This window comes from Haliaeetus leucocephalus, unplaced genomic scaffold (genome assembly GCF_000737465.1).
Source record: "Haliaeetus leucocephalus isolate CR32 unplaced genomic scaffold, Haliaeetus_leucocephalus-4.0 Scaffold284, whole genome shotgun sequence".
NCBI lineage: Eukaryota > Metazoa > Chordata > Aves > Accipitriformes > Accipitridae > Haliaeetus > Haliaeetus leucocephalus.
In genome coordinates, this window is record NW_010972720.1 from 9,266,389 (window position 1) to 9,292,836 (window position 26,448).

Consider the following 26,448-nt stretch of genomic DNA (forward strand, 5'->3'; position numbering starts at 1 on the left):
GGGTCCACAGTCCTGCAAAGCGCTAGAGCAACCAGCGGAGCAAAGCCAGACCTAGAAGGGGAAGGTGCAGGGGGACATGCTCTTAAACGTAGTTTTAAACTTGTCTTGTTTTACTTTTCCCCTCAAATTCTGCGTCCAGGGCCCGCTACGTGAGATGAGGGAACGCCGGCCTGAGCGGGTCGCGCGGGACGCGGCCCACAGCGCGCGCGCGCGCTGGCGCAGCCCCTACGCCCCCCGCAGCCGGGCCGTGGGCGCATGCTCAGCAAATAACGGAACGAGGGCGGGCGAAGCTTGTCGCTCCAGGGCTTCCGTCCGCGCGGCGGGGCGGAGCCGCGTGTGTCCTTCCGCGTTTGCCGTAGCCCGACATGGCGGAGTATTCCTGCGTTAAATCCACCAAGCTCGTCCTGAAAGGGGCGAAAGAGAAAAGGTGAGGAGCGGGCTGCCCGCCGCCACCACCACCCCGGCCCCCGCCCCGGCCTCCCCGTCTGCGGCGGCCGCCGTGCCGCCGGCTTGGCGGTGCCTCGGGGCCGGCGCTCCTGCTGGGCTTCCCCCGCTGCCTTGGGGTCGCGTCGGCGGCTGGTTTGTTTGGGGCCAGGCCAGGCCGTCCCGTCCCTCCGGCTGCGAGTATGCCTGGGCACGCCGGCGAGGGCAGGGGTTTTCGGTTGTCAGCCCCTTTCTCCCGGCTGGTGTCAGTGCCCCGCTGCGGTGGGGCTCGGGAGCGAGGCCGTGTGAGAGCGCGCTGTGGAAGGGCCGGCTCGCAGGCACGACCTAACTTGTTTGCGTCTCCCTTTGCAGCAAGAAGAAGCACAAGGAAAAGAAAAGGAAAAGGGAGGAGGATGCGGCAGAGCAACTTGATATTGTTGGTGAGCCGCCTTCCAGGAATTAATGTGATAGTGTGGAAACTGTAGGGGATAGCAGAAGCTGAAGAGACTGCTATAGGGCTTTGTAAACTAAGTGTAGTCCCTGTAGAGATTTATAACTGTTTCTCCCAACATGTTGCTTGTATGCTGGGATCTTCCAAATGGAACTTCTAATACCAATGGGATGGGTTTTCCACTCACCTTTTTAGCTAGACTATGCTCTTACATAATCTCAAGCTACTTATCAGCTTGAATATCTCTTTTTTTTTTTTTATTCTTCCCCAGTGATACTTGCTTCAGGAGGAGAGACTTTTTTTTTTAGCGCTGCAATGCTGTTATTTAATGAGTGCATTTCTATGTAAATAACTTAAGTCTTCTGTTACTATTGTTTTGAAAATTAGTGGTTGGATCACCTGTGCTTCCTGTTCTTACTCTGCCACTAGTTACTTGCTGACTGGGTTCTTTAGTTCATGCAAACCTTCAATCCTTTCAAAATGAGAAGAGTCTTCATTAGTTTGTTTACTTGTTTTTAGTTTGACATACTTGCTTGACTGCTGTGGTGTGTTCACATTATAAATTTGCTACTGTTAATTGAAACTGAAGACACAAACATTAACCAGTAACAAAACATAATTTTACTTTTTCTTTTTTCATAAAATAGAAGGATCGTGGTATGTATGGTCATGAGCGGTAACTTGACAGACTGTTGCCCTTCAGTACTGTCATGTCCTCAACTAATCACAGTTCACTTCACAAACAAAAATAGCTAAAAAATAACAACAAAGTCATGAGAGACGTAGATGTATAGTGTAGCACAGCGCACATTACCAGATAAATGTCATTTTCTATTATGTGTATATAGGCATAAGCTAAAGCAGTGCAAGGGGAAGTCATTGTTGTTCCTGTGTGAAAACAAATTATGATATATGAGAAAATGGGCTGTTGTGTCCTACACTAGAAGAATGTTACAGATGTTTTATATTCTTCAGTTTAGCCAGATTTCCAAAAAGTGGGAGAGGTTTGGAAAATTCATACATGGATCTGTGAGCCCTGACTGTATAGGACAAGTCAATTAGCTCCATGTGTTGTATAAAGATAAGGGAAGATATTTCTGCTCAAGGCAGATTGACTTGCCAGATTTACCATGTGGAAAAAAGACATCATATTCAGATTAATTAAAAATGGTTATTGTCTTAATCAGGTAGAAAATATTTGCAAGACAATATACCGGGAGAAAATTTTACTGTTTAAAAAATATAAATGTCATAATTCTAATTCATGCGTGTGAGTAGGGCTACCTTTAATTGTGATCGAATCCTGTGGGGTTCAAATATTCAAACACAGATTGGCTTGAACAACTGAAGTCCAAGGATTACAGCTCACATGAAGTAATTTAACAGCAAGATGAGATAATTTATCTGTTTCTGTTGTGTTGGAGAATCTAATAATTGGCTATGACCCCAAAACTGCAGGAGGCTGGTCCAGAGGAAAAAAAAAAAAAAAAACAAAAAACTTCCTTGCAAGGTGTGTCTTTGCTGTATCAGCTGAATGGATCAACTTTCTCTATGGACTAACACAAAGAAGGGATGAAGCGCAGGAGCCTGTAACTAGGGATGGAAGGGTGGGTAGAACAGCAGGACTTCCTGATTCAGCAGCAACACCATTAAATTAGCTCTGTACTATAAAATAACGCACAAAGATCTTGAGATAGCAATTGTATCTTTAGAATTTCAAATCTCGGAGAAGACACAGAAATACCATTTCTTGAACTACTGTAATCAGAAGTTGTAATTACTCTATTAACTGTCATGGTTTTGTATTTTAGGTAACTGGTGGGCTATCAGTAATTTTGGTGAAATTACAGGAACTATAGCTATAGAAATGGATAAAGGTACTTACATCCATGCCCTTGACAACGGCTTGTTTACGCTTGGAGCACCACATAAAGGTTTGTTTCAGGAAATTTGGAAATAAGCAGTTTCAGTAACAAAAGGCATAAAACTAGCATCACTTAAAGGCAAACAGTTTTACAGCTAAAAGCTGTTTATTACAAATAATGCAATAATCCTAGCCATAGCATGCAGATGACTTAAACCTAATGACTACCAATCAGTTTCACTTACCTAATTTCTTGCTGGTTTATGTGTACAATAAATTGAACTGCATTGGAGATAATCACCTGTTAAAGGCCATACCACTTACTGGATAAAAAGCAGTATAACTTTTATTAAATCCTATAAAGTCTTTATGGTGTCAGTTGAAGAGTGAAACTGAAGGCAGATGAGTTTAAAGGCTTACTGCTGCATCCTCTTCTTAACATGCTTGTTTTGTTGCTGCTTAAGTGGGCTGCTAACTTGGTGGGATAATCAGCTTGTCCTTACTTTGAATTTGAGAGCCATCAGTCAGAAAAGGACTGTTCCAGACCACTGACAGTGTGTTTCACCTCCAGCATGAGATCAAAGCAATGATGGCAATACTATCTCATTTTGGTTTTGAGGGATGGAGAGGCTAGTAGCTTTTAGGATACTGAGTTATGTTACCATAGCTGAACCATAATAAATTTTGTTATAGAAAAAATAACATCACAAGGAGATTAAGGTTTTCAAAGCTACCTGGAGAATTGGAAAACATTCTGAACTATAAATTTCTTTACACAAGGTTTGTCTTTATTTTATGTCTTCTTTTAAGCACTCTAAATATATGAATGTAAATGAGCACCTGCCTTGCTTTTATAAAAGTGGATATTCAAAAAAGGAATTTTTAAAGAAATAGTGTTGCAGCTTTCCATAGCATTTAGCAATGGCCGGTGTTTAATTGTTTTTGAAATTGCAGTACTAACAGGCTAAAATATTGTATGTTTAATACTTCATACCTAATTAATGTAAAAATCATTCCTCAGATGATGAAGGCCCTAGTCCTCCTGAACAGTTTACAGCAGTAAAGTTGTCTGATACAAGGTAATTACTGCAACAATGCTACAAGCTTTGATACTTGTTATCTTTGTTTCTGGTGTGAATACCTGTTTTGATATTATCTTGAAATACATTGTCTACTAATAATGTCTTTGTGATGTGTTGGATATTGTGAATTACTTGAATTAAAAGCATTCTTTGTTTTCCTGCATTTTCTCTTTGAGGATTGCTCTGAAGTCTGGTTATGGCAAATACCTTGGTATAAATTCAGATGGACTTGTTGTTGGACGTTCAGATGCAATAGGATCAAGAGAGCAATGGGAACCTGTCTTCCAAGATGTAAGCTCTTTGGAATAGTTCGTTTGATGTTCCTAGCATTTGACTGTATTTTGAGTTAATCTACGTTGATGTTCTTTGTGGAGTAAAAGCCTTTTGCAGTCTCTTTCATGTTGTAACTTTTAATCTTGTTTTCACAACTCTGCATTTACTATAATTGGAAGTTCTTAAAATACTTCAAGTTACTGCATTTTGGCAGCTATAAGCATCTTAAGAATGAAGGAGCCGGCAAGTCTGCTGGCTAGCTATTGAAGTGTCCATATATAAAAGAATAAAATGCATTTATATAGCTTTTTGGTGTATTGTCAAGGATAAATGTTATGAATCAAGGATTATATACAAACTCTTTGTACTAACAACATGTTATATTATTTCTGCAGAAGAAAATGGCATTACTAGCAGCAAATAGCCGTTTTATTAGATGTAATGAAGAGGGAGACATAGAAGCCAAAAGCAAAACAGCAGGGGAAGAAGAAATGATAAAGGTAATTATAACTTCTACAATTAATACAGGCTTGTCATGGATATTCAAACAACCAGGTGTCTGTGTGCTACATTTCTTGTTAATACAGTTACAATAGCTTTCTATAAGCTGTCAAGTGATAGGGAGGTATTTTACCACTACAGAAGGGCAAGACACTGGGGGTGCAAGACAGTCTATGTCATATTCCAGATAGTTCTGAACAGCTTGGTACAGAAGAATGAATGATGACTGAAGCAGGGACAGAGAAAGGTTTACCAGAATGATGCAGAAGGAGAGATCTTTTAAGTACAAGAATATAAAAAGACTATCTTGACTTTATCTGGATGTGGAAAATACATGTGTGCCTCCAAATAGAGATAGGTGTCTACTAGTCAGAGCAGTACTTTTAAGTCAGTCTCTGAAAAAAGGCATTTTACCCCTGCTAAAACTAAGATCAATGGTGCTTCTTTGAGATGAGGGGACTATGTCTTACAGTAGTATCAAGGATTACACTCAATATTTCCCATGCTTCAGGCAGCTCTTGTTTTTATTGCAGTTGTGTCTAGTTGCGAATTAACCAATTTGAAAGCTGTGAACTTAAAAAGTCACCGTGAATTCTCGTTTGGTTATGAAGCATATGTTGTCGTCTTTAACCTGTAACTTCTGGTTTTAAAAAAATTGGCATTTTCTGATTTGGGGTTTTGGTTTTGGTTTTGTTTTTTTTTTTCTCTCTCAATGACTAGATTCGTACTTGTGCTGAAAGAGAAGCTAAGAAGAAAGATGATGTTCCACAAGAAGACAAAGGAAATGTTAAACAGTGTGAAATCAATTATGTGTACGTAGTTTAGAGCTGTTAACAGGCTCAAGTACCCTTTTTCACTTCTCTTTGGGGCCGCCTTTGGTGGAGGGGCAAAACTCTCACCTAGCCTTTCACTTGCTTTCTCCTCAGCAGAACAAGGGAAGAAAATAGCATGAGAAAGCTTGTGGGTTGAGATAAAGATGGGGAGATTGTGTACCAGTTACTGTCATAGGCAAAACAGACTCAACTTGTAAAAAATTAATTAAATTTATTGCCCATTAAAGTAGATTTGGGTAGTGAGAAACAAAGACAAAAATTAAAAACAACACCTTTCCTTCCCCAGTGTCCCAAGCTCAGCTTCACTCCAGACTCCTCCACCTGCTCCCTCAAGCAGGATGGAGGTATGGGTCAATACATAGTGGTTTCTCTCTGCCACTCTTCGTCTCCCACTTTTCCCCTGCTTTGGCATGGTTCTCTCCACAGGCTGGAAGAGAATATCTGCTCCAACGCCTGAAGAACCTCCTCCCTCTCCTTCTCTGTCCTTGATGTCATGCTGCCATTTTGCACTTCACCCCCTCTCCCCCCTTCTCTTCTGCCTGTGTGGCATTTTGCCCTTTCTTAAATATGTTTTCACAGAGGTGCCACCAGCTTTGCTGATGGACTCAGCTGTGTCCTATAGTGGGTCTGTTGTGAAGCCACCTATGTCCAGCACAGGGCAGCCCCTGGCCTTTTCTCACAGAGGCCACTCCTGCAGCTCCCCCACTACCAGCACCTTGCCACCTGTACCCAGTACACTTTAACCCCCTGACTCATCATGCTAGTAGTTGAAGGGACTCTTTAGAACTTGTAAATCATGTCATGCTAATCATGTTGGGGCTTATTCCCACTTAGACTACCAAAAAAACCCAGAGTAGTTTTCACCTACAGAAGTCTTGGTGCAATATTTGATACCATGACGGTCTGCTGGATTTTATTAGGCCAGTCATCTACTGTGTAATAGAAGTTAAGACTCTTATCATAGCTGTTGTTTTATTGAAACATAAAACTTTAAAGGACTTACACTTTTTTACATTTTTTCCCTCCCTTACAGAAAGAAATTCCAAAGTTTTCAAGACAAAAAGCTTAAAATAAGCAAAGAAGATACAAAAGCCCTTAGAAAAGCCAGGAAAGAAGGCACTTTTCATGAAATGCTGCTTGACAGGTACTTAAAAGTACAAGAAATAATACACTGATTTAAAAACTACTGGAAGAATGAATTACAGTAAACCTGGGGTACAAAAGAGAGCTAGATTTCAGGATGATGGGGTGTTGAGCATTTCCTCTCTGGTCAGTGTTCTGCCTGAGTTCTGGGGTTGGCTTTTTTTTGGTTCTGAATTTTCACTTCTTTAGCTGAAGTTTGCAGGTTTGGATTTACCCAGAAACAAATTCTTTTGGAAGTCTTTCAGTTTCTTTAGTACAGAGGAGTTGAGGGATGAATCTTTTTAATCACAAAAATTAAGCTAATTAACATTTACAATACCTATGGCACCGGAACATTTTTGAGAGGGGAAAGCTGTGTTTTAAAGAGAAATAGCATTTATTAGGAACAATCTTCATGTTGTCTAGTGGGAATAAATGTATCTTCCCCCCCCCCCCCGAGCTGAGACTATAGAAACTGTCTTGAATTTTTGAAATTTTTTGTATTGGTATACAGTATAAATATTTGCATTAATTCAGTGGGTGGAATGCAGAAGACGATTTCTGATAATTGCAAGTGATGTGAGAACACTCCTGGGCCATCACAGATTCAGTGTCAGTTTGAAATCACACTGAATCTGAATTCCATTCCTCAGAGTGGACAAAAAGCAATTCATGATGATTTGAAGGGAAAGACAAGGTTAACTTTAGACATTGCAGTTCTAGCTCCTTAAGAAAACAAAGTTAATTAATAAATCCAAAATGTTCTTAGGCTCTTATATGTGCTTTGAAGTAAAGTTTAAGAAAAATTGCTTTCAATGCTTCCTTAACACTTTAAGGCAAATAAAACACGCAGGGGTAATCATATTTGGTATTAATCTAAATCTTGTTTCATTACTCTTTCCATATAGGAGAGCAAAAGTGAAAGCGGATAGATACTGCAAGTGACAACCAGCTGGTCCATTTTCTTCTGCATCTTTGATGATAGGGTCAAATTGAAAACAATAGTAAAATGTTTTATAATTATTTTTTATTGAAGGTGTTTTGCTGATGTTTTTATTACGTTATTTTTAAAGAATTGCCTGAGAGCTATAATTAAGCATCAAACTAACGTCATCTTTCAGTAATGAATACTATTAAGTTTACTCTAAAACTACATGCTATTGAAATAGTGAGATAATTGTTTAATGGAAAAGAAGTTGACCCACTGAATCTTCCAAGGCTGATGTAAGGAACCTGAACTTAGAGACAGGGCAGAAGAGAACAACAATGAAGTTCAGAAGTAAAATATGGTTAACACATTGAACCATTAAGAAATATGTAACTGTATTGAACAAGAAGTAATTGAAAATGCATGTCTTGGAATGCATCCTACCAGATCCTGAGTAGGATGTCTGTGGAACTATTCTACACTGCATCAGGTGAGGACTGGGCCAGAATATTCAGGCTTCATAAAACAATGTTCAAAACAGACCCACTGTTTAAGTTGATAAGTGGCGTAATGCATATGCTGGAAAAGGTGTTGACAAGTCACAAGAACCCTGTTACAAATGAAAATGCACGTGCTTCGTAAGAAAAGGGGATGGCTTTTTTGTGTTAGCAGGCCGCTTATTTTACAAGAGGGAAAAACTGATTTTGCAAACTTCCTGGTTTCTCTATGGTATGGACTTTAGTTTGTTTAATAAAACAGCAGGGACTTTTTTTTTTAAGTTCATGGTATAACATGCATTCGTAGTATCTCATATAAAATATGATTTCCCCTGTCTGCTCTGATGACCAAGAAGCTTTTCAGTAACAACATCTCCACAGGAACTACCTCAGTCAGAACAATTGCTTACTCTCTCCACAGCTTCTGTAGTCTGCATCATAAAGATTACTTGGTAAGAATGTTGAGGGTTTTTGTGGTAATAATTTGAATTGTCTCTATGGAGCTTCTCCTAATTTTCAATTTGAACTGTGCACATAGTACAAACCTGTAAGCTCATGCAAGATAATGATGTGTCTAAAAAGAGCACAAGAACAGACCAATAAAGTCTAGTCAGTAGTGGCAACTTATATTGGTCTAATTTCATAGGCAGTTGGTCTTGAGGAAGAAGCATGAGAATTTAAGTACATCATAATTATTTAAACCCTCTATTGACTTTTCAGCATGAAAACAAATTATAGCTGGTTAGGGAAGGCTAGCTGAGGTCAGCAATAAAAGCGTTTATTTTTCAAAGAATTTAGAAAAGTATGGATAGAGCCCTTACAGATTTTATGGAACCAAAAGAAGAAAATCTCCATGGGCTGGACACATTTATGATGTAACAGAGGGATTTTTAGAAACTCGTTTCTAGAAAGGCAAACAAAAATCCAGACCTTTCTCTGATGGCATTTTTAAGCTTTCCATACCCAGCTCTATCCCACTGAGTACAGAGATTTTTGTCACAGGACTTTTCCCTCTAAGGCACTAGAATTTATTTGTTTTATACCTGTTAAACCTAGTATTCACTTAATACCTTTTGTACAAAAATAGATGCACTCACTAGTTCCTTGTATGAATATCTATTTTGGAATGAGTGCCTTTTCTTCCCACTTCAGCTTTTTCTGTTGAGATACTAAATAAGAAATCAAAATGCCCCCTCTGGGGAGCTGGTTTGTGCAGCTATATTGGGACAGCTGTGTTTGTAACTTTCTTATATGGACAAATCCTTGGAGACTTTCCTATCATTCCAGCTGCTCTGTAAGATTTTGTATTTTAATGCTGATAGAAGTTATAACAGAATGCTGAGAAATTAAGTAAAAGCAAGGTCTATGCTGAATGGAAAAGAAAATTAGTAAAATGAAATTATCAAATGAGAGTTTTCCCCTCAGTTTTTAGAAGTAGAAAAGGCCCCCCCCAGTAGCTGTTTTGTTTTGAACTTAAATGATCTTCTAGAGAATTGTCTTCTCCCCTGTATCTATCACTTTTATCCGATTATTGTATTTCAGGAAGTACTGTTAACCAAAATGTGGTAGTATCAGATGGTCACGTAAACTGATCAAATGCTTGACCTTTTTACCAGTATCAATAGCTTCATTTTAAAGTTTTCACAGATTTTATTTCTAGTTCTCATACAAAAGTTTGAGTTTACTCTTTAAGCTTACCACATAGGAGGAATGACTGAAAGTTATCTTTATTTCCTATCAGTTTCTATTAACTACGCATTCTTTCAAAGCAAGTAATTGCTGGGAATATCAACATGTTTGTAGTGGGACTCTGCATTAAAACATTTGCAAAAAGAAACTAATTAGCAGAACTTATCTTTGATTCTAATTTTTTAAGTATCTCCAGAATTAAGATTCCCTCACATATCAATAACCCAGTTATAAAATCTTATTAACTGTATCACTTGTGAATATTTGGCTTGTATTAAGGGAATGGCTCCAAGAAAAATTAAAGATATGTAAATTACCAATAGTAATCTATTTGCCATATAGCTTAAGCCCTGGGAGACAGATGGTACAATGACGTAGGTCAGAGACAGAGCTCCCTGGCTTTTAGTAGTCTTAAGAGAGAATAGTTGGCTTTTCCAGGGAACTCTCTGTATAACCTGATTGCTCTCAAGTAAAAGCAGACACCCTATCAATGAAAGCAAGCCATGTAGGCATAGTGCATGGCTAGCCTTTTACCAATAGCAGAAATGGTTGAGCAGATGAAACTGATTGTATATGTAGTTTGGAGGCTTTTGAATGGCAGTGTGTGTCCATGTGCTCTGTAACTCAATTTTTGTAAAGAAGAGGGCTATATTGCCTTTTCCCACAGTGAATGAAGGCCATATTTTGTGTTCCTATGTGTTGGAAAAGATGCATTGCGCATGCTCAGGAGGTCTGTTGGAAGTGTGAGCACTGAATTTGCAGGGAGAAGGCCAAAAGCTAGAAATAAATAGGTGATTGTTAGAAAATGTTCCTGGCCCGAGTCTGAGGAATTCTTGGATGAAAATGCAGCATAGCTGCGGGTTGTGGCCATCACAGAAAAAAAAGAATTCATTTTTCCCCAGAGCTCCTCAGTTTGGTCTAGGCCTGGGGATTAGGGGTCATTAAGTCGTTCTGGTTGTAGGTACCATGCTACATGACCCTCCCCAGAAATTTAAGTAACCTGATGTACAACCATTGCAACATCATGGACCTGGAAGTGGCCTACTGCCAAAACTACTTCCAGAAATACTGGGAAGGAAGCAGCACCACGAGGAGCAGGCTGTGGGCCAGAGTAATTATTTATGGGGCAGTTTGTTGTAGGCATCAATAATCCACAGTCACTGTGAATCTTAAATGCATCTGAAGTGAACGCTGATGGCTGAAGTAAACTGATGTTACAGCATCTGTTTTTCCTTCCAAGAATATATTGTTTAAATAAAATCCTGTCTGGTAGAACTCATAAAAATGATTACTCAAACACAGATGAAGCTGGAAGCAGAAATCTGCTATGCTGGTGGAAAGGGTGCTGAAAGGAGTACTCGGAATCTGCAGGAGAGCCTGAGAATTACCTGTGGAAGGGAATTTTCCATTTCATATTTTTCAATGTAAATAGGTGAATGCAAGGTGTAGCTGCTGTAAGTAGCTGTAAATAATAATAAAGGAAAAATGGAAAGTGAGAGGCATGTTCATTGCAGAGCTAGGAATAAGCAAAGCACAAAGAAATGTCAGAGCAAACGAAATGAGACTGCCCCAAGTAGAAGAGGAAGTACTGGATTTGGCAAGGGACTGGCAGCCCTGCAGAGAATAAGGATATCGTCGTAGTAATGGGGTTGCACTCTGCGTTGGGACTAATGATACACTGGGTTCTTGCTAAAAAATGTGACCTGAGATAACAGAGAAGCAGAGGTTTGGGGAATTCACTGGAATTTTAGTCCCAGGAAAAGGAAATCAAAGGTGTGACAAAACAGTGAAGATCAGTATGTGTATTAAACTGTTGCTGTCAGGAGTCCACTGGGATATTTTCCCATTGAGGTATTCATGGAGTCTCCTTGGTGATACTACGTCCTGGCAGTAGTGTTAGCACAAAGAGCTTTAACTGAAACAGAGAGAAAAGGGGAAGTAATTTGTGCAGCCTCTACTTCTGGAGAAAGGAACAGATCTGGGGAGTAGTAATACAGTACTGGATAGATGAGTATGAGAAAGCAGAAGGGTGGACATGAAGTACTAGGTGTCAAGTGACACCAGCTGTCGGGTAGTACAGTTAGCAAGTAAATTGCATGTCTTAAGGAGCTTTCTTCTGACTTAGATTTTTGAAAACTGACAGAAGAAACCTAGACAACAAAATGGAGGACCTGAAGTACTGGTGTGGTCCCTGGAGCCAAGGCATTCTGATGGGAATGCAGCAGAATAGCCATAGTCAGAGAAACACGGGTACTGGAGGATGTTAACTATTTCTTAAACTGCAAATTTCTTTACTGGTTAAAGAACTAAACCAGAAGTACAAAGAGGCTTCAAAAAAAGTGAGTTGTGAATGTGTAATGTAGCAATGGCATAATTTTGTCTTCAGAGCATTCAGAAAGAGTTTTTCATTTTCCAAAGTCATCATTTATTTTCTACTGTTAAAAACGTCCTAAAGATAGTAAAGCATCTAGATAGATAAAGGTAGTAAAGCTCCTAAAAGCTGTCTGCTCCAGAAATAACACCTGAGCAAAAGGGGCTGCAGATGTTTAGAAAGTAACAGGACCAACTTAATCGGACTATTTCTTACTGTAGACCATAACTATATTCAGATACCTGCAAGTAAATACAGAATTACTTCTTACAGGTATTTGTTTTCAACCAAAAAAAAATTGCCTGGGCCCTACAGAAGCTGCCTCATTTCCTGTTTGTGAAAGACGCTCCCATGAAAATCTGAAATGTTAACGCTGTAATTTTCATGATTTCCTAAATCCCCTGATTGGTCCTGTATCTTCTTCCACGAGTGCTTAATGCTTTTCTGCCTTGGTCTCTAAAGCTTTGTGCAATTCCAAGCTTACGTTCTGAGCTGATTCCTTCCTACATATTGCTGCACGCCTTCCTTTTGCCCAAGGCTTTCACACCTTACAGTGCATTTCTTCTATCCCTTCCTGCTTAATTTCTGCAATGCCACATAGCTTTCCAATCAACCATCTGCCAAGGACTTCCCTTCTTTTTCTTGCCAGTCCCGGTTTGTTTTATAAGAGTTAATTGCACAGCTAATGAAGTCATGATATTAAAAACTGTGTTGCTTCGTTTCTGTGTGCCTAAAAACACGTGGCAGGTCTTGGGCACTGCATAAAGCACAAGACACAAGCTAAAACACAAGCATCCTAGGTGGTTAATATTTATTCATGGTACTTCCAACAACTGTTGCTAACGTATACACTCATTATATGTTCATTTGCTCACACTAGAATTATATGTTTTTATTGAAAGCTATTTGGGGCCTGCACCTTATTCTGCTGCTGGCTTGTCCCTGATGTTACAGCAAATACACCGTTTACGTATTGCAGCGAATAAATGCTAGGCAAGGTGCGTAGACGGGTGCACCTCATACCCAGCATTTCTCATTAGACTGGCTCTCCAGTTGCCCATTCCCTGCCCTCTTAAGCAGGCCAGATGGAGAAAACTCCTTCTTCCCAAAGCAGGCATCCCCCTTGCATCTCTCATTACTGCAACACCTGCCTAAAAAATCTCCCGAGGACACAGCACCATTCAAAACCACAACACGTACAGAGTGAAAACCGGTGCCACGGGTCTGCTCTTCGCGTCGCCTACCAGAGGCGATTTTATTTCAGGTTTTCTCGTGCGGAACTTCCCTCTTCTGGAAGAATGACTGAAAATCAACACCTCCGCTTTATTAAAAATAAAAAAGGAGGGCCTGGGCGGCGGCGGTAGGGCTCGGGGGGGCGGCGGCGGTAGGGCCGGGGCGGCGGCAGGGGCCTGCCGCCGCCGCCCCGGGCCTACCGCCGCCGCCGCCTCCCTCCTGTGACAGGCGGGGCGGAGCGGCGTCATGTGGGCCGCCACACCGGGCAGGGCCTCGCCGAGCCGGGAAGGAGGATGGCGGGCTGGGGCTGGGAGCTGTTGTCGCCCGCCGCTTTGCTCGTCGTGGCGCAGCTCGTTTGGGCGCCGGACCCGGTGAGGCTGGCGACCTGAGGGGGAAGGGGAGGGGGTGGGTGTGATCGCCCCCCCCGGGCCCTCTGCGGAGAAGGTGGAGGGGTGGGATGCGGCCGGCCCCGCCCGAAGGGTTGGCGGGGCCTCGGCGGGACGGGTGGGTGTGAGGGGAGCTGGCCGCTGCCGCTCTTCCCCACGCAGGAGGCCAGGCGTGCCTCTAAATTCACGCCGGTGAGTTTTAAGGTAGCGTCTCGCTGCCCTCACGGACTTCGTAACTTCTAAATGGCTCGTCTGGCAACCGGCGCAGCCGTGGCTGCGGTTTCCAGTCTTGGTGTTTATCGGGTGTGTTTTACAAGGCCTTGCTCATTCCCGCGTTCGATTTCGTATACGTCTATAACGTAAATATTGTAATGTTGGCACCAAAGCAATGATTTTCAAAAGGAAAGTTAAGACGGTCTCACTAAAAGTACGTAAGCTTGTGAGTCTGCTTAGTGTATTTGCTATAGCTTCACCCTAGGGGAGAAGTGTAGAGCAGGTGGCCTTGGCGTGTCGTTTTTTGTTTGGTTGTTTTCTGGGTTTTTTTTAAAGGAATAGGTGAAGTATGAAACTTTTGGTGGAATCGTGAAGTCGGGGGGTGGGTGGTGGTGGTATTTGGAACAGGCCATCTCCTGGGCATGTAAACAGCAGTTCTTGCTTCCTGGTGTATTTTTTATTCCTGAAGCAGCGAAGCACTCTTTCATCTCTTCAGTTTCAGAATCTCCTCACCCTCTGTGAAGAGGACAGCTTTTTAAATATCTATGGATTTCAAAATATTCTTTTGCAATATATTTTAAAATATTTGGGGAACATACTACTTCCTATATTCTTTTGTGTTTTCTGTACGACTTTTCTTAGCAGATTATACTGATCTCAGGAAAATTAGCATGGGGCTTGGGAGAGGGGAGAACTGCAGGAAAGACTTCGGAGGACTGTGGACATCTGCATGACCCATGTTCCCTTAGTGTCCACCCTACACACAGAATTAGGCCCTCCTCTGTGCACCCAGTCCCATCGTCCCCCTCGCAAGAGCAGCTTCCCAATACTATAAGCCAGCTCCAGCTTAAAACACCTTCAGAATTTTAGCCAAAAGCTTCCTGAGGTGTGGAGTGGGGGAGAAAGTGCCAGCTATCAGCAAAGCCTATCATTAGAGCTTGGTTTTGCATTTGGTCACACTTGGTATGTCTTCACACTTTCAACAATATCCACTGGGTGTCCAGGTTGCAGGTTGTGCTACTGTGCAGCCAGATATCAGGCTTGGATATTTGATTTTCAGTTGAGATGCTGGGACGCATCATTTGCTGAAGAATGAAGGACGATTGTTGTCTTCCTACGTACAGCTGATTGGGTTCTTCTCTTTTCGTTAACAAAGAACATGGAAGCTAAATGCCATGAATTACATCTTAGTGGTGCAGAGTGTCAGTCCCTTCAGTGTTAGGTTAGGCCCTGTCAACCATACTGAACTTTTTGTCCAAACTGCTATTTAAATTGGCTTGGTCCCCCTTTCTTCCAGGTTGCAAGACTACTTTTAACTTTCATGTTCAGAAAGGTGGACAGCGTTGGGACTGCTGCAGCACGACAGAGTGCTGCACTGGTGTTGTCCCATAAGGGAAGAGGAGCAGAGAGAAAAATATGTCACACCACAGAGTTCATAGGCCAGAAGATGCTGAATACAGCAGATTACTTTGTCTGAAAGAGATTGAATGCCATGTCCTTAAACTATGGAATTGTATTTCATAGCTTGAAGAGGTCATTTTATATTTATTTTTAAATATGAAGATGAGAAATGCTGAATATTAAGGAAGGATGCCAGAGATGGTCCACCTCAAAAATGTTTTTGAGGGTGATAAAGAAAGTGCTGGCATTCTTTAGACTGGACAAGCTACATTCAGCCTATTTCATATTAATGAAATCAGGCTAGGTTTTAAAATATTTACTCAGCAGTCATTAAACCATGCATTAATTTTCTTTATTGCAGTGAATAATAACTATTACTTTGTGGTTTTTTTCCAGGTAGCAATTCATTTTGACAGTTTGCTAGCTATTTGGTTCCTGTTCTGCTCTACTCTTTTTTCTTACAACCAGTCATAATATGTTCTGTGCTACTTCCATTTTTCTTATTATTTCCATCTTTCCCCATACCATGTTCTCTTGCTCCTCCACTGTGTTCTTTTTCTTTTAGTGTTTTGATCCTATGCTGCTGTGCATCCATTTTCGTGTCATTACATCCATGCAAATTTGAAAGTCAGCAGTATGTTGGATAATCAAAATATGCAACCTACTATTAACAGGCAACTTGGGAAAAAAAAAAAAAGAAAAGAAAAAAAGAAAGCATTTGATCATTCAAGAATAGCTGCATTCCTCCTAGGAGGTTCAATGCATGTTTGAAAAGCAAATTTATAGTGATGACCTCCTGTTTGGAGCTAGCTTCTGCTGGCCTTTTCTAATAGACCACCACTGGCTTGTCATGTTGGAAACTCAAGGCGATCCTCTAGTGCTGGAAGGCTGCTCAAGCTTCTCTCAGACAGCATTTATTGTTCCTCTTCCAGTGTCAAGCCTTTGCAGAGGGGAGGATCTCGCTGACCACAACAGTAACTTAATAGCTGCTTATTTCAGTCTGGTGATAGAAAGTGCCTGGTGTTCTTTCTGTTGCTGTAACAAAATTCTTTAGGTATCTTTTTTTCTTATTACCTTGTCAGAAAAGTTTGCAGTTAGTCTTTTAGCTGATTGCAAAAGGTAACAATTTTTTTTTTGTTCCTCGTAGAACATTGTGTATTAAAAAAAAAGAAATAAAAAAAATAAAAACCATATCCCCCCCCGAAAACCCCCAAAAAACCCACATCTAGTTTTCTGGTTATCTTGACATCTTTTTAAATTACGGCTTATGTGCCAGCATATAATAGTTTACCTAAAGAAACTGTTAATAATCTTGGCTTTCTTCAGATATCTCAATCAATGGTAGCAGTTTTGGAAGATATATGGGTTGTTCTGGGGATTATTGGTTTCTTTAGCTTGCTTTATACATGGACAGGTGAGAAGTCTAAAATTACTGGCATGTAAGGAGACAATGTTTTCTCTGTATCTCTCCCTTAACTCTTCCTTTAACTGTCGCTTTCCCTACCTCTTTTGTGGCTTAGGTTGCAAAGGGCTGGCAAGGTAAAAATAACTTCAAATACAAGATTAAAATCTCAGGAGAGAGCATCAGGAGTGGCATAACATTTAGCACCCGGAACATCACTTAAAATCCTCTGAAATCAGCTTGCGTGATCACCACAGTTTCCTCTGTGTATGCATGGGTTATACTGACAGATCAACTGAACTTTCATCCATTTCGGATAATTGTTTGTTACAGGCTTTATCTGTCAAGAAGCATATTTTGACAGCAGATATTTCCTGAAGGTCCAAATCTGTGCATCCATTGCAGTAGGATGTGTATGTAATGTCACTTTTTTTGATTGATTTTAGTATTGCAGGATGGAAAATTTCACAAGACAATTGCATTAATTCTGTTAAGTATTTGCTTGGCTTTGCGTAAAGCCTCTGACTTATGTTGCCTAATTAGTCATATGATATCCTCCCGTCCCCTCCTTGTTTAGAACCTTCCTCATTTTGAAAATTAAATGGGCCTCTTATGTTTGACCTTTTGTTCCAGCTATGCAAAGGCTGTAACTGCACTGCAGTGAAATCTAGGAAGGACATAGCTACTGGTCCTATACCTTCATCTCGCATGTAGAAAAACCAAAATTCATCTCATGCTTTCTCCCAGCTACTGGAAACAATACAAAAAGAAAACACATGATAACACACAGAAACTAATCCCACTTTAAAGTTCTTGTTTCCAGTTGTAACAAGTTATGCCAGTGTTTAAACTCCGTGGCATTGTCTAAGACATTGTGTTTTCTAGATTAATGCATTAAAAGCAGATAATGTGATTAGCCCAAAGAAAACATGGACATTAGTTGGCTTGTTTGTCCCACATACATAGCTGCTAGAGATCCTGTCTCAGTTTTTACTGGAGCCAGAATGCATTATAAGGACACACTAGTAAAGTAATCTAATTAGTAGAGCCAAATAAATACTGGAAGTTGAGGGTGGGGATGGGGAGAAGTGGTGGCAGGATCCTTACTATTTTTGTTTCTGTTCTGTCTCCCAAACACTTGTGCTTTGGGAGCCTTTGTATGGACTCCTGGAATAGCATGTGTACCTTTCCTGTTCCCTAGTGGGACATACTGTGCTCTTAGGAGCTTACTGATCTGCTCAGATAGCTCAGGGACCAAATCTGGTCTGCTCTCAACTGGCTTGAAGCACAAGTGCGGCTAGTAGGCATTTGCTTGTATTTCACTGGGTGAAACATGCAATTATAATTGTGGCATATATATGCATATGTTTCTATATGTATATGCATGCTTTATGTAATTGATAGGAAAACACCCTTGCGTTCATTCTGAGTATGCCTAAATATAGTTCTCAAACTTTCATTTGTAACTAGCCATGCTTACAGGAATGAAGGTAACTCGTTTTAAGTTATATTCCTGAAATGCGCCTCTCATCATATTTAGCACCAGTTCAGCGACACTTTTCCACACTAAATAAAAAGTCATGCCATATAGCTCATTCCTCCAGCTGAGTAATTTGTCCAAAGTTCAGTGTGCTTTCTCTGCCCCAGCTATACAATGAAGCTTAACGCTAAGCGTAATTATGAATGATGCTATAAAATGAGATCATGAATTGAACGAACGGAACAAACTGGTCCATACTGACATTTAAGGTTTCTGAACTTGTCTAAAGAGTATGCTTTTGAAGTGCTCCTCATTGAATCACACTAAGTAAAAATGGGTTTGTATATTTGTCATAAACTTGTGCTTGCCTTGTCTGAAGGTCTGTCAGACAGCACAGGGAAGTTGCTGTTTGTCCCCTACTTCTTGTATTCTCCTCTGCACCCTTTCCAAAGTCCCAAGACCTTCTCTTCATTTATTATCAAATCATCATGAATTGAATTAGCTGACTAGTCCTGAAGGTTTAATTCAAAACTAAGTCTGCTAGAATAATAAAGTGTTTTAACAAAAAGTAAAAGCTAAAAAGTAATGTTTCACTGTCTTTACAGTATGGAGAAGAGTGCAGGAGTAAAACATACCCTCCTTCAGGACCAACGTAAGTAATCTGATTCAACTTGTCTAAGAAATTACAGAAAAATAGTGATTTGTAAGTCTGAAAACAGGGGGTTTTTGTAACTTTTCCTGTTGCAGGCCTAGAAAATGCTAGTTACGGATGGGAAGCACCTATTTTGTCAACTGTTTGTTCAAAGCTGCCTTTAAATTTGAACTCTGTTACTTATCTTTCAGGTTCAAAGGGAATGTACCCACGTATGTCATAAATCTTGATTTACCTCCCAGCAAAAGATGGGATGACTTGATGCATGACAAAAAGACAGAGGTATGAAATGCAGAGCTTGCTTTGAAGCTCAGCAGGTATAAAACTAGCATGTGGCCTTTTATTTTTGGAAAGGAATACCTGTGCTAAAATTCTCTGACAGGGATAATATTTCTAGCTTACTTTTTTTAATATGATTTTAGACTAGAATAATTGCTTGAGTAAAACTTTTTCTGTTCAACACTTGAGCTAGCTGCATCAAGTATAGGGGCACTGATGTTTGGGATGCAGAGGAATAAAAAATCGTGCGGCATAGAGCAGGCTTTCATTTATCAAAGCTCTTTAGTCATGAAGTAATACAGAATGAAGAGGGAGGAGTACACCAAAGGGACAGACTCAGTAAACTGAAGTGAAACTGAGGCAGTATCCCTTCCCCTCTGCACATCCCTGTTTCTCTCAAAACATTGCATGAGATGATTAAATAGCAAGGGGGAAATGAAGAACTTCCTGCCCTTTTCAGGGATGCTGGTTGCAGCACTGGTGTTTACCCACCAGAAATAATTTTGTAAATACTCAAGCCTATTTCACAGTACTTAGAGCAGCTATTCTTCTGAAGGTTGCCGTAAATTCAATTCAGTAATGTTTTATTTCTCAAAAAATGCCAGGGATTTTTGCTATATACTTGCTGACTTTGACCTTTCAGCTCTCAAAGCCAGACAAATTCTGCTTACACCGTAATATTTAAAGTCTCATTTAAGCCAGTGGGCACTGGAAGCCTCAGGTTGCACCTTAAATTCTGAAAGGTTTTCCTCTCTCATGTACTTTGGAGTTAGATCCCATAGAGTGGAACTCCATTTGTGGCCATTCATGTTGCAAATGGATAGCATGTACTTTTATAAGAAATTTATTGAGTCTTCTTGGCTTCAAGAACATCACTGCTTAAGCAAAGAGCTTTTAATTAATGTTTTTAAAGACAGAAGAGTGTGGAGTATTAAAATGTGATCAAAGGAGCAGAAGAAGAGGATGGCTTTTTCTTGTAATTCATTTTCTCTGGTAGAGGGACATGTTGGAGCTAATCTAGAAAGTTACTTGAATAAAGCTTGAAGAGAGACTCTTTGATGGGGAATTGGGGCTGTTTTTCTCACCAAGAACACTACATTCAGCACTTTCTTTAAATACTTTTTTTTCAACAAAATGGTTTTTTTTGAAAAGTATGTGAGGAATTCTGTTAGTATTCTAGCAATTCTTATGCTCAAGATCTACTATTCAATAACAACCCTTGTTCTTTTTAGCTGAAGACTGTGGTCCAGAATATTAAAGATATAGCAAATACCTTCTTCCCCAGCGGCAAAGTTGTTGACATAGTGGATAACAAAATAGTAAGTATTTTCAGCCTAATTATTTTATTACTGTATGCTCTGACTACTAGAATTAGAATGCTACTAAATTTGGCAATTAAGAACTTGACAAGTGATGATTCTTCCACTTCCAGAACAAATAACGCTGTTTTGAAGAGTTACTCGGAAATTTTACCTTTTGTGTGAAATTTTGCCGCTTTGCCTACTCTGAATTACTCTGAAACCATCAAACCTAAAGTGCATGTGTCTCTTCCTCCGCTTTATTTTTTCCAAGATCTTTTCAAATTTGGATTACTCATGCTAGACATACATGCTACTGACTTAGTCACTGTAGCAAAACACTGAAATTCTCTTTGCCATGTTCAACTCCTTTTAAACAGTAGAATAAAATCAGATTTTGAAAACTGTAATAAATGTCTGATTACAGGGGCAACTTTGACCAGGCCTCATCTTAAAAAAATAATTTGGTTCTGATTAAAATAGGCTTTGGCATAGAATCAGGGCAGGGGAAAACAGTGTAGCACTAGAGACAGCATAAGGTCAAGTCTGTCCCCCATCTTTGTTTACAGCAGCCGTCAGTCATGCTGGCCACACTTCACTTGTGTCCCTGTGTGCCTGAGTGGAGTTGCCATAAAGGTAACATATAGAGGTAGTCATACCAATGTGTGAAAGTTAGGGATTCCCTTAAACACTGATGTCAAGATCAGTTCCAGTTGAGCTCTTAACATATGAGAGTCCTATTTCATTCTCTTCTGTCTATTGCTGCTAACAATAATTAAGATACTGTGCTAATAATCTCCATGGCTCACATGTCAGTATTTTGATAAGTAATAGTTTTTACTTTCCCTAAGTACGTACTTGTCTTCCAACTACTCTACAAACATCCTCAGGTTCTACAGGCTGCAAAGGAATTAAATACTCAATTGAATAGTTGTGAGAAGGATGTACCTGTTGGGGAGATGTTTGTTTTAAGTGACAAAATAGTGTTAATTTACGCAAACAACGTACAAAACCTTTCCTTTCAGGCTCGTCTGACTGCCACGCTTCCTTATCCTTTCAATGAAGAACTCCAAGGGATTGCAAATTCATCTGGGATTCCTTTGGGTAAGTTTCTAACACTTTATTAACGTAGTGGAAAACTAGGAATCCAGACTCGCTTAAAATTAGTATATGTACCAATTTGCAGTATAGTTGTAGTCATCTGTGACTTTACTTAATTAATAATTTATTTGTTAGATAAAACAAAAAATTGCATCTCACACTAAATGAAAACAGTATTTTAGAGGAGAGTGGCAATAAATCACATAAGCCTTTCATCAGGCTGGGACTTCCCTGTAGAGCTGTAGCTTCTTGCTCCTGAGTTTTGGGAACTGGAGCGAGCCTCGGCTCCTGTGCACCAAAATTTGGGGGAATCCTTGATTCTCATTGGTTTCCTATTCAGCTGTATGTCTTCTGTTGACATACCAAGAAGGCAACGCTCAGTTTCATGCTGTGTTTTCTTTCCCTTGTGATCATTGCCACATCCTCATGCCTGCCTTCTGCACCTACTGCAAAAGAATGCAATTCCAGGTGAGAAGTAGACACTGAATTCTTCCAGAATTGAGACAGAGAAGGTCCATAGACCTGCTTCCACTGCTTTGCTCATACAGGAGCAGTACACTTGGTGCTAGTCAGCAGCTCTTATATGGGAATAGTGGTACATATAGCAGCTTTCTTCTTTACAGTGAATTTCACAGCTTGTTTTGAAGTTTCCAGAGGAGGAAGTAGCAATGACTGTCAGCTTTCTGTATGGAAAGGCAGAAGGCCAAGGGATTCTGATCCTTCTATTTGCCTTTCAGGAAGCTCTTGATTTTGCTGAAGCAGTCATTTCAAAGATCAAATGAGATTTAAAGAGAAATTCTTGAGAGAAGTATTATAGAACGCTGAACTTTGCAGTATGCTTTTTTCAAACCATATTTTTCTGTTCATGGAAGAAGTTTCAAACTATTGAACTTTGTTTCTTTTGTTCTAGGGGAAATTGTTATTTTTAACATCTTCTATGAAATTTTCACTGTATGTACATCCATAGTGGCGGAAGATAAAACAGGTAATACAACCCAGAATAGTGTTAACAGTTTTCTCTTATGTAGGAGAGGGTCCACCTCAATTGTACAAACATAGTCCTTCTGAACTGCAGGCAAGAAGGTCTAGTAGGAGGGACTAAAAACAATGATAATAAAAAGGTATTCCTTGAGAAGGGAATAAGAGATCACAGGTGTCTTAGGCAAAAAAAAGGGAAAAAATACTTTCAAAAATGATTTGGTTTTGATTTTGTTGGGGGGTTTTGCAGGGTTTTTGTTGTTTTGTGGGTTTTTTTTAATAGGTGCCATTTGTTTTTCTAGGGGAAAGAAATGCAAGCCAGACGTGATATTTTCTCAGTGCCATGAGGGATTCTAGTGCAATCCATTTTGCATCTAGTTTCTATCTATCACATATGTATGGTGCTAGAAAAAATGGATAGTCTGCTTTAAGAAAAGAGACTCTCTCATTCTCTTACTCAGTTCTGCAGCCCTTGTCTGCACCTGTTCCAGCTTAGGAAGTTTCTGAGGGATTCTCGGAGGGCTTACAAACGTCTCACTTTTAGAGAAAGCTCAGGTATTACCATTACATTAAGACAATGTGGAAAGCATCCGAGGTTGAGATGAACAGCAGTTTACAAGATTACTTGATTTCAATCACGGCGAAACACTTCTCTGATCCAAAAACCCCCACCATTTTTCTGTGCTTATGAAAAGGGCAACTAGACAATGGTATTTTCCCTGCTTGCTTTCCCAGGTATTTTTCCTGCTTATTCATTTCCTGGTTTTCTAAGCTGAAATTTATGTCTCTTTCTTCAGAAAAATGTATTTATTTATTTATTGATTGATTGATTGTTATGTAGGGAAGCTGTACCATGCCAGAAACTTGGATTTTGGACTCTTTCTTGGGTAAGTACCTAAACTTGTGGGTTTTTTTTTTTTTAAACCCAAAGAAAAAGCTAGCTAAACTTGGAATTACTATGTGCATTCTTTGAGTCTAAATGATGAATCAGGTATTGCTAAGACTGTGACAAGTAATTCTGCATTGCATGTTGTGGAAAAAAGGCTAAAACAAATAAAAGGATTGTTCTGCTGATCTTATGTCAAACTACTCCAAGCATGTTGGGAATTACTTTGAGAAACAGTTGTGTTCAGTGTTACTTAGCATTTTCTCAGCTCCAGTTAAAACTGTCTCGATCCAAAGAACAGTCCATGTAACCTTATCTCTGAGGCGCAGTATATCTTGTTCTTTATGTGATGGGACAGAAGCATCAATTTTGGTGTATGCAGTGAAATGTGGATTGGGGCTTGTTTTTGTGGTTGGTTTTTTTTCCAAGTTATCCCCCTAGTTACTGTACTGTGCTCTACTGGCACTTCCCATCATTCATCATTTCTACTTAGAAGCCAGTGATTTGTATTCCACTTATCTAACATTATCATTCATTTGGATACAAACTGTGTAGTTTGTTGCCCAGCACTGGATTCTCTTTTAGTTCTCATTTCATACCTCATGATCAGGTAGTTCAGTGTTTGCTTTTATTATCCCAGTATATTTTGTAATGTAACTCTTCCAGATGACTCTCAATGCCCCGATGGAATTTAAATGTCCGTCTTCATTAAAATTCTTACCTGCCTATCAAAAAATCAACTGTGACTCCACCTGTCCCTTGGTTGGCTTGTGTTGAACTTCTCCCACTTGTCAGAACTACTGGGAACATGCTCCCTGAAAAGTAAGGCAATTTTGAAAGCTGTTCCTGGAATCTGGATCGTTTCCAGAGAATTTAATGGTCTACTAAGTGTTCTTTAGCACCCTCTTGCCTACAAGCTGTTCTGGCTTATTTTACAAACTAGATTTGGGTCTTTGTGCAGAGCACATCCAGTAGTATGTGGTTTGTTTTCTCCCTTTGAAAAGTAAGAACTTGAGGGAACTGGCTCATTCTGCTGCAGAACAAGCTACACATGCTTTCAGGACACGGTAGGTTCGGTGTCACAGGCAGTACCCGTAGAGGCCTCCCTTTGCCAGCAGGAATAGAACAAAGTTATGTGTGTTCAAAACCAACCAGCTGTAATGGTGGTGCTGTTTAATACCGAGTAGTGTATATGGTATTGGTTTGAACAAAACAGTTCTTTTTACTGACTGCCTATCCTTTTAGAGTTCCTTGTTGTCTCCTGCTGGTGCAGCTGAGGTAACTAGTGAGCAGTGGTGATGGCTGACACGAGTAAAATCAGAGGATAGGCATCACACACAGGAAATCTGTGTGCTGTGAAGGGAAGTTTTAAAAGCTGCTGAGGGAGGGAAGTTTCAAATGCTGTACTGTCTTCTGCAGGTGGGATGTTAAAAATAATTCCTGGACTTTAACTCGGGAACTGAAGCCTTTAGTGGTAAACTTGGACTTCCAGAGAAACAACAAAACAGTATTCAAGTCTACAAATTTTGCTGGATACATAGGCATGGTGTCTGGAGTCAAACCAGTAAGCATGGGCAGGGGGGCTTGTCAATTTGTTAATAATGCTTCATACTTTCTTTTTTTCTGCTTTCATCCTCTGCCTTGGGATGTTTTTTAATAGATGATCTCTTAATTGTTCTGGTACACAGTATAGCTATTTGAATAAAGGTAAAAAAACAACGCTGCACTCTTCCTTATAAAAGGAGATTGCCTAAATAAAATATTTATATTTGGACAATTCTTAAAAACAATGTTCAGTTCTGAATACGAACAGAAGTGAATACAAAGTGCTCAAGTGGTTGGAGTTTCTTTCTAGCAAATAGATACTGCTGTGATCCCAGAGGTGAAATGGCGTGCTTGTGCTGTTTTAATTCTTTGTCCAATCCTTCTTGGAAAAGGAGTCCTATGTTGCAAGATTTTTTATTTTTTTTTTTTTAATAGACACCTGAAGTCTAGGTTTTATCTACATCTTAAAAAACAGCAGTACAGAACCATACCAGGGTCTCCATCTTACCACAACTCCTCCTTTTCTACATACTCTGCCTTTATCCTCTATTATAGGTGGTCCTTCTCATAGTAGACTATTTCTGGCATAAATCCCTGCATTGTATCAATTTATTTATGTCTTCCGGTCAAATAAATTGGGAAGAGTCCATTCTGAAAATGATCCAGTTTAGCTGAATTCCACTTTCCTCTGAAAGAAACACTAGTTGGAGAAGACTAGGACTTGAGTCTGAATTGTGTGTTGCAAGTAGCACGGATTGAATTGTGTACAGCTGCATGCTCATGTGAACAGCAATACCATATCAGGGTGTACTTAGCACTGGGACTTAAAAATTTGCCTTTAAACTAGAATAGTATTCAGAGGTCTGAGAAGAACGTTACACACAGCAGGAGAGGGAAAACTGGTAATTCAGTGATGCAACAAGGACCAAGGAAAAATGGCCATAGGCTTGACTTGCTTAGCATAAAAGCATGGTTTGTTGGATTGCTATGCCAGGTCAGAAAACTATGAATTATCATTTCTACTTATTCAAGCAGTGATAAATTAGGTTCTTCTCTGCATGGGCTTGATCTTGCAGCCTATTACTCAAAGGGGAAGAGTCTAACAAACAAGAAGCTCAATTGGCATGTGAATTGCAATGCTGCCTCTTGTTTGTTACTGGTATTAATGGGCTGGGGATGGATGAAGGTTGACTTGTTTAATGCTTTTCAGGACTTGTTCACGCTGACAATGAATGAGCGTTTCAGTCTTGATGGTGGTTATGTTGGTGAGTAATGCTCATTTCTTTCATTATTTCTGTACAAGTTTTCCAGACCTTGGGCACACCAGTTACCTTAATAAACAGGCACACAACTGGTGAAGAGATTCCAGATGAGTAAGATAAAACACAGTTCGTTTTAAAGGCTACGAAAGTTAGATGAGTGAACCTTCTGAAAACATTGTAACCAGCGATATTTTGCAGGAATCTTCGAATGGTTTCTTGGTAGAAGAGACGGTATGTGGATGGGCTTTCTTACAAGAACAGTATTAGAGAATGCTACAAGGTATTCCCCGCCCCCCCA

The 26,448-nt window shown here is 40.0% G+C and overlaps 2 protein-coding genes across 5 annotated transcripts in view; both read left to right on the forward strand.

The window, feature by feature from the left end:
- Positions 1-285: 285 nt before the first annotated feature.
- On the forward strand, positions 286-8,245 carry FRG1 (FSHD region gene 1). 2 transcript variants are annotated; one of them, XM_010570039.1, is made up of 9 exons: positions 286-427; positions 796-863; positions 2,686-2,808; positions 3,760-3,817; positions 3,997-4,111; positions 4,489-4,593; positions 5,315-5,406; positions 6,461-6,571; positions 7,458-7,577. In XM_010570039.1, exons 1-9 carry the CDS (start codon positions 366-368, stop codon positions 7,492-7,494), a joined length of 771 nt encoding a protein of 256 aa, XP_010568341.1. In that variant the 5' UTR covers positions 286-365; the 3' UTR covers positions 7,495-7,577. The 2 variants fall into 2 exon arrangements, with proteins under 2 accessions (XP_010568341.1, XP_010568342.1); XM_010570040.1 differs by lacking the exon at positions 2,686-2,808 and having other exon boundaries at positions 7,458-8,245.
- Positions 7,881-26,448, forward strand: part of ASAH1 (N-acylsphingosine amidohydrolase (acid ceramidase) 1) — a 23,035-nt gene continuing 4,467 nt past the window's right edge. The window contains exons 1-11 of one of the 3 annotated variants that reach the window (XM_010570036.1): positions 7,881-7,967; positions 8,257-8,426; positions 18,755-18,801; positions 18,993-19,083; positions 20,313-20,399; positions 21,404-21,482; positions 22,390-22,464; positions 23,299-23,344; positions 24,763-24,907; positions 26,099-26,153; positions 26,349-26,430. In XM_010570036.1, the coding sequence (XP_010568338.1) occupies positions 8,319-8,426; positions 18,755-18,801; positions 18,993-19,083; positions 20,313-20,399; positions 21,404-21,482; positions 22,390-22,464; positions 23,299-23,344; positions 24,763-24,907; positions 26,099-26,153; positions 26,349-26,430 (815 nt within the window). In that variant the 5' untranslated portion in view covers positions 7,881-7,967; positions 8,257-8,318. Of the gene's footprint in view, positions 7,968-8,256; positions 8,427-13,534; positions 13,639-18,754; positions 18,802-18,992; positions 19,084-20,312; positions 20,400-21,403; positions 21,483-22,389; positions 22,465-23,298; positions 23,345-24,762; positions 24,908-26,098; positions 26,154-26,348; positions 26,431-26,448 lie in introns of those variants that run through there. The other 2 variants (XM_010570038.1, XM_010570037.1) reach the window with 2 other exon arrangements.

Bases quoted from the DNA above. Each gene is read 5' to 3' on its own strand.
- FRG1 (XM_010570039.1), top strand. From the start codon at position 366: ATGGCGGAGTATTCCTGCGTTAAATCCACCAAGCTCGTCCTGAAAGGG. The intron at 5,407-6,460 runs GTACGTAGTTTA...CCTCCCTTACAG, and splicing joins CAGTGTGAAATCAATTATGT to AAAGAAATTCCAAAGTTTTC. The intron at 6,572-7,457 runs GTACTTAAAAGT...CTTTCCATATAG, and splicing joins CATGAAATGCTGCTTGACAG to GAGAGCAAAAGTGAAAGCGG.